This window comes from Myotis brandtii, unplaced genomic scaffold (assembly GCF_000412655.1).
Source record: "Myotis brandtii unplaced genomic scaffold, ASM41265v1 scaffold825, whole genome shotgun sequence".
NCBI classification, from domain to species: domain Eukaryota; kingdom Metazoa; phylum Chordata; class Mammalia; order Chiroptera; family Vespertilionidae; genus Myotis; species Myotis brandtii.
This window is the reverse complement of record NW_005371349.1, coordinates 1,365,072-1,372,770: the sequence shown is the minus strand read 5'-3', so window position 1 is coordinate 1,372,770 and position 7,699 is coordinate 1,365,072. Positions and strand designations below refer to the sequence as shown.

General features: G+C 51.2%; 1 protein-coding gene across 1 annotated transcript in view; it reads left to right on the top strand.

Annotated features, from left to right (window-relative positions):
* The first annotated feature begins 252 nt into the window (after nucleotides 1–252).
* SEC14L1 (SEC14-like lipid binding 1) overlaps nucleotides 253–7,699 on the top strand; it is a 34,027-nt gene continuing 26,580 nt past the window's right edge. The window contains exons 1-2 of the mRNA XM_014531733.1: nucleotides 253–781; nucleotides 1,802–1,894. Coding sequence (XP_014387219.1) covers nucleotides 1,832–1,894 — 63 coding nt within the window. The 5' untranslated portion in view covers nucleotides 253–781; nucleotides 1,802–1,831. The remainder of the gene's footprint in view (nucleotides 782–1,801; nucleotides 1,895–7,699) is intronic.

Sequence of the window (7,699 nt, the reverse complement as noted above, 5' to 3'; positions counted from 1 at the left end):
GGGCCTGGACGCCCTCGGCCGGGTAACTCCGATTCCCACGGAGGACGTTCCCCTGGACCGAGCATCCGACGCGGGGAACTGGCAGGAGCCTGTGAATTAGCAGGTTCCTCGGCGCGGTCCCTCGGGTCTCGCGGGGCAGTGGGTCCTGAGTGGGGACATGGCGCCTCCACCGAGCACCCTGCTTTTCACGCGCCGCCCCCCCCCACCGCTTTTTACCCCCGACAGTCAGCCGCCTCCTTACCGGGAGGCACCCTGAACTCACTTCCCCTCTTACATTTAAGAAGATGATGGGATCCCCCCTGCTGTGCACCCACTAAATAGAACGGGGTCCCAGCATCGGAGAGAAACGACGCTTCCAGCCGAGCGTGGCTCTGAGTCTCATGATTGTAGAACTGGACGTCTTTCAAGGTTATCTCACCCGAAATCGCATCTTACCGAGGCGAACCGGGTCCGAGGGAAGTCACGTGACTTGCCCGAGGTCGCCGCCAATCATCCTGAGCAGTTTTCAGGCTGTGGTCAGGGAGTGTGTGCCCTTTCCCACCGTCACCGCCTTCCGGCCAGGGATGCTGAGCAGAGGACCCGGGAAGCCCGGACCTGCCTGGCGGTAGCGCTGCAGACAGCAGTCCCGGCGCAGCCTGTCTTTGTGATTGTGTTTTGTTGTGTTGTGTTGTTCGCATCTAGACTTCGGGCTCCTGGAGGATAGTCCACGTCTACTCTTGAGGATCCTCTCCCCGGACTCGGAGCACAGCAACACCCTTAATGATCATCCTCTGCAGGGCAGGTAGGCTCTTGGGATGTATTTTTCTTTCTCACGTTTAAATGGGGGCGGGGGGGAGTACAGTGTGTTTTCAGAAAAACCCCTGTGGGCGGGGTCGGGAGCGTGAATTCCTTGCCGAGGGAAGGAGGCGCCAGCATTGAATTGATTGCTTACCGATATTACAGCTGTTTGAGGCTGGGCACCTCAGAGGAGCCTGTGGCCAGAGTTCTGGGCAGCACTGCCATTGGAAGACAGGTGTCTGAAATGGTGCCTGTGCGCTTCCAAAGTGGGGGTGGGCCAGTTTCCTTTGAAGCTAGCTTTTTTTTTTTTTAAAGAATATATTTTTATTGATTTCAGAGAGAGGAAGAGAAGGATAAAAACCCCAGTGATGAGAGAGAATCATTGATGTGCTGCCTCCTGCACGCCCCCTATTGGGGATGGAGCCCACAACCCAGGCATGTGCCCTGACCAGGAATCAGTGTGACCTCCTGGTTCATGAGTCCATGCCCAACCATTGAGCCACACTGGCCAGGCTGAAGCCAGCTTTTGAGGAGTATTCCATAATTTGAGATAACAGTGGTATTCCCCCCCCCACACACTTTGTTCCCCACTTTTAAATTTCTGTGTGGCCCTGCACTTAATATCTTACAGTGCCACCATTTTTACTTGGCTTCTAGTAGAAGTTGTCTAGGAGAAAACGATTCAGGAGCTGTTTGTCTTGTTATCAGAATAATCAGATAGTAACGTTTCATTGCCGGAAAGGACTCTAACCCAGGGCTGCCCTGGGAAAGGCCCAGCAAGGCAGCTACAGAACGAGGCCTTCGGGCCTCAGGCCAGGGCTGCTCCCCTCATTCCACTTGGGCTTCCCTCCCCCCTCTCTCACTGTCCATTGCCTTCCCCTGCCCTTGGTGTCACCTTGGATTTCTGTGTGCATGGAGTTATGACCTGCTGTGGTTCCTTCCTACCCTCAGAGCGTAGTGTGACGTCCAAATCCAGGCTCAGTCTTTCCCCAGCCTGGCTATTTTTCACGTTTGTGTTTTGCAGGTGTGAGAAGATTGCAGGTACGTTACAATCATGGTGCAGAAGTACCAGTCCCCGGTGAGGGTGTACAAACACCCCTTCGAGCTGATTATGGCTGTGAGTACCGCGCTTGTCACTTTCCTCTCTGGTTTCTTATGTTTTTAAGTGTTTGGATTTGATGATCTATAAACGGATTTGTTGTTTGTCTCCATTGCTCCCTTTGTACTTTGTGTTGTGTGCTTATGAACTGTATCTAGATTCTGTGAGATGTTTTTAAACTCTAAGTCTCTGGAAATCAAAATCTGCACGATTGTTTTTCAGACACGCCCCTCAGGGTAACGTCTGAATTTGAGTTGGTTCTCCCTTTGAAAACACAGAAGTGGGATTCTGACTAAATGCTTCTTCCTCTGGGTTTTGCTCTGTTTTTTGTTTGTTAAAGTGGAACAAGGATTCGGAGAGGGTTTCCCCTCCGCTGCCCTTTCGGAAGAGCGCTGTGGTCATGGGTGAATTCCTTTACCTGCAACCGAGCACCGTACGATGGAGTTGAATCGACATTATTCTGATTCCTCTGCTGAATTAGTGTTTGCCCCTCGTATCAAGTTTATGAGTCATATTAGAATTCCAACAATGGGGTTACTAGTCTTTGTGATTTACCTGAAGAGTGTGGCTGAAAATAAGCATTTCGCTAGATGCAAAAAACGCAGACCATTTCCAGTGCTTTCAGATCACTGTAGGTGTTCCTGCCCTTCTGTTCAGTGTTGCTGTTAAGGTCTAACACGCACACAGGAAATGCTTCTGGCCTGAACATGTGCCCTGAGGACGGTGTGAGCTTGAACCAAGGTCGGGAACCACAGCATACCAGCCCCCTGATAAGCCCCACTGGGTCTCTCTCAGCCCCCCTCCCTCACCCCCCCACTGCAAGCACGCGGCTGGATGCTCTCTTTCTGTTCTATACACATCGAAAGTCAGGTGTTTAAGCCCCTCGATTCTGTTCTGCGTCGTCGGTGAGGTTTATCCAGATCAACCCAGTTTTGAAAAACAAAAATTCAAGCCCTCTCAAGGGAATAATTTAGGGTTAGGGAGTGAGATACAGTTTACTTGGCGTGAAGTGGTCACTGGTAGGTGTACAGTTTGATCAGTTTTGACAACAGAGTGGCCACACCTCTGCCAGGATCAGACCCTTTGCACCCGTTCGTTCCCCCAGGAAGTGCCCTTGGGCCCCTCTGCCAGGTGTGAGGCTTTTGTTTGCTTCTCTTCTGGTCTGATTTTAGCTCCCTGTTGCCCTTAAGGGCCAGAGCTGTGCAGTGTTTATGGCAGCAGCTTATTGAACGGCTCGCTTCCTGCTTGCAGGTCTGTGTGCTGGTTTAGCTTTTGGTTGTAAGAGCAGAGAACCCACTCCAGGGAGCTCCAGGAGGAAGAGGAGAGGGGAAGGGGAAGGGGAGGGGAGGGGAGGGAGGAGGGGGGGAGGATTGTTAGGCTGGTGATAGGAATGGTGCGGAAATGCAGGAATGCGAGCTGGAAATGCAGGAATGCGAGCTGGGAGGGGGTTCCTGCAGTGCTGGGGCCTCAGCAACCGTCTCCCTGGAACTTCACCCCGCGGTGGGCCTCTGTGTGCTGAGCCTCTCCCCACCACCAGCTGCTGCTCTGCCCACTCTGCGTGCTCCCTCCCCTGGGTGTCAGCCCACGTGCTGTGTCAGCTGCTCCAACCCCGCGGCCCCCATGCCGTGCGTGGCCTTCCTTGCTGCCTTCTTTCAGTTTCTGAGTGGCCATTGCTTGTCATGCTTCCTAGTTGAGATTCTAGTGAGACTTGGCCTGGTCATCTTCCCCTGGACCGAGGCAGGGACCCAGGTCACTGGCTGCTTCTCACATCTTCTGTCCTGCAGGTCACCCTGCATTCTTCTGCAGACACTGTTTCCATTGGCCAGCCCTGTTCCAGCCATCTGTGCGCTGGCGTGACCTTCTGAACGCCTTCGCTGCTTCTTCAAGGTCCTCCGTGTCCTACCCTCTCTGCCCAACCTTTTTTCACATATTATGCAAAGTTCGCAACACAGACACTAAAGTCTTCTCTGTGCCGGTTTGCCACTCACAATGTCGTCTCCTGCCCTCCCCTCTCTTTTGATACTTCCTTCCTTGTCTTCAGGGTTTGCCTTTCCCCATCTGTCTCTGGGAATATTTTTTTTTTCTTAATCTTCACCCAATGATATTTTTTCTATTGATTTTCTAGAGAGAGTGGAAGGGGGGAGGGGAGAGACAGAGAAGGAGAAACACCGATGTGAGAGACACATCGATGATCAGTTGCCTCCTGCATGTGCTCCTGACTGGAATTGAACCCAAGACCCTTCCGTCTGCAGGCTGATGCTCCAACCACTGAGCTAACCAGCCAGGGCAGTCTGGGAATCTTAGTCTTCCTGACCCACCCCTTCCCTGCACCCTGAGAGGCCTCACGCTTCCCTCTGCGCCTCAGTGTAGGCAGCGTTGTCCTTTTACTTGTTAGTGGAGTTTCTTTTTTCTCAGAGGTTCCTGGCTTTTTTTCTTACACCTTTATAAATTATGCAGAACCCTGTTGACAGATACCATAACAGTAGGTTAAGCGATGTACTTCTATAGGTTGAATAACCAAAAAGACTATTTGCCAGTGTACTGTTGATTAAATGGCCGCAAGAAAGTGTGCCTTGTTGCTCTTTTCATTCTCTTGTTTTATTTTTGTTTGTTTCATTATCCGGTGCAATTTTGAGTTGCCAGCAGGGTATAAAATATTTTCTCCCCAATGGAACTGGGTCCCTTATTTATAGTTACTTTTTAACCACTTTGCCAGTCCTGATATGTATGCAGAAAGCACCCAAGGAGTTTATTGGCAGGTCTGATGCGGAGGCTCCTGTGTAGCAGCTGCGGGAGGGCGTGGGGCAGCCTGGCCTGGGGCTGGGAGCCCCCCGTGCTGCTCAGGCAGCCAGTGCTTTGTGCGGAGTCTGTCGAGCCCCCCGTGCTGCTCAGGCAGCCAGTGCTTTGTGCCTCGTCCGTCCGTCCGTCCGTCCGTCAGAGGCCCGATGGGGATGTGGGCTGGTGGGGAGGCTCCCACTCAAGTTCACTGAAGAGGAGGTCCTGGTGGCCACTGTTATCATTGGTCCTTCTTTCTTGGTTTTTAACCTGTACAAGAGTGAGGCAGACAGTTCTGTATATTTCTCCTGGAATAATTTTACATGTTGTAACAATGCATATGATGCGTTATAATCCTCGAGAGGTACATTTTGATGTTAGGGCTGCTAGCCTGTATTTTTTAGGAAAGTCTTTATGTGTTTGTCATTAGCGCTGCATGTAAGATGGTTGCTATATGTATCGTGAGATGTGCTCAGCCCCCTCTCCACTCAGAAGGCTGCCGTCTGTCCCTCTGAGATCTCCCGCCGGGCTGAGCGGCAGAGTCCACCAGGCACAGTGAGCCTCAGCTCTGGATGCCGTTCTCACCGCCCGTTCTCTCTTGGCTGCTGCCCCAGGCGCTCCGATTGGAAATCTGAACATGCCACTTGCTAGTTTAAAATTCCTAAGTGACTGCACCTCACCTTCAAGAAGTTCAGGTTCTTGAGCGTGGTCCCCAGAGCCCTTCCCATCTGCCCCCTCCTTTCTCTATTGCTCATGGCGCATGTAGGCCCCACACCCGCGCCACACCTCGCTCTGTGGGGTCCGGGCAGTGTCCGAAGGTCACCTGTACACCAGCCTGCGGGATCCCTTTCCCTCTTGGTCACCTGTCTGCCTGGCTGCTCAGGTGAACTGGCCGGGTTCCCTTCTAGTTGGAGTCCCGCTCTGTGCCCGCTGCTCACTGTCACCGCACTGCTCACTGTGCCTTGCCCGGGTCGCTGGGCTTTCTGGCTTCCCCTGCGGGCAGGTGTCTTGATGGTGCGAATCCAACCATCTTGCTTTTTATCCTGAGCACATAGGAAGCCCTCAGAAATAGATTTGAGTACCGACTAAAGCAGCTACGGCCCGCGGGCCGGATCCGGCCCGTTTGAAATGAATCAAACTAAAAAAAAAAGACCGTACCCTTTTATGTAATGAACTGTGCCTTGCCCGGGTCGCTGGGCTTTCTGGCTTCCCCTGCGGGCAGGTGTCTTGATGGTGCGAATCCAACCATCTTGCTTTTTATCCTGAGCACATAGGAAGCCCTCAGAAATAGATTTGAGTACCAACTAAAGGATCCTCGGAATGTCCCCATGAAAACTAAGTCCCATCCCCTCCCCAGCCCCTGGCGAACACCTCCCCTTCTCTACCTGGTCTCTGAATATGACGTGACTGTTCCCTCTGGGAGTGGCATCATATACAGTATTTGTCCTTGGTGACTTGCTTCCTTCACTCCACACGGTGCCTTCAGTTATGTGGTAGCGCGTGTCAGAATTCCTTTTTAAGGCTGAATAATTTATTTCACGTACAGACTACATTTTGTTTATTCATCCATCAGTGGATACTTGGGTTGCTTCCACTTGGGGCCATTATGTTTATTGTACAGTTTTAACATCTAGGTTTTAACTATAATGTCAACCAAAAATAATTGTGTACCTCTTTAGGTTTTTTATTTGTCTTTTCTATTTGATAGATTCCAGATCTAAAAGACAAGTTCCCGAGGAATTCACTCACTGTACCTTATTCCATGCAGTCTAAAGATATCTTTAATTTACAGCTCATGATTGCCATGCTGTTAGTTTCTTAGCAAAGGAAGACCAGCAGCTAAAAGCAGGTAGAGGATGAGCTAGTGGTGACCGCTGGACGCAGAGGGTGGGCCCCTGGGGCAGGGGAAGGAGAAACAGACGCTTCAGGGCCTGTGCGGCACAGCTCGTGCGTGAGGCGTGGAGCCAATAGGACGTGATGGACAGCTTCCTGATGGGTGACACCAGCGCCTGCTCGCAGCCCCCTGACGAGGCAGTTCTATTCTGGCTCACGAAGCCAGATCACATTTCCATCGCTCATCCCGTTCCTGTGTGTGGGCAAACACACGGCAGCTGCGAAGCTGGCAGCTGCGCTGCCCGGACACCACGTGCTCTTCTGAAGTTGCAGTTTATTTTTCACGCTCTGGGAAGGAAGACGCGCTCTTCCCAGTCCCCCGGGTCGGCAGAGGAGTGCGAAGCTGCTGTTTGTTGTCACGTAGTTTGCTCTTTATTAGACAAAAAATCGTATGGAAAATCAGGGCTTGTTGTGGATCCCGTTGGATCATGAGTCAGTCACGTGATTGCTTTAAAGACACAATTAAGCCCGTGAAAAACGATGAGAAGAGAGACCTTTCCTAGTACTGCAGATGCTCTTGTTTGCCTGGGGCTTTAAGAAACTGGCCAGTGAAACATTTGACCTTCCAGGCTTATTGACAGAAATAAGATATCTTAAGTATCTACTTAGAGATGTGGGTACTTCTAGTTTTTCCAGCTTGTATCCTTGAATTCTCTGACAGGGATGGGAGAATACTTTTATTTTGACCATCGAAAAAATACGTACTGCCTTAGCTGGTTTGGCTCAGTGGATAGAGCATCAGCCTGCGGACTGAAGAGTCCCAGGTTCGATTCCTATCAGGGCACATGCTTGGGTTGCGGGCTCGATCCCCCGTAGGGTGTGTGCAGCAGGCAGCCAATCATTGGTTCACTCTCATCATTGATGTTTCTATCTCTTTCTCCCTCTCCCTTCCTCTCTGAAATCAATAAAAACATTTAAAAAAATACGTAGACACGTGGAGATAGCTGGATGCTGTCAGACAGTATGCGGTTTGTGTGTATGTTTATTTTTTGGGCATCAAATGATACTACTTTAACGGTTGGAAGCAAATGCGAGAAGAGTGGAGGTGGAACTAATATGTAAAAGGTGTGCTGGAGCCAGGTGTAGGCTAAGTTTCTTACACGGGAGCGGACAGACAAAGGTTTAATAGAGAGAAGCGGTGGGCGGGGAGTCAGC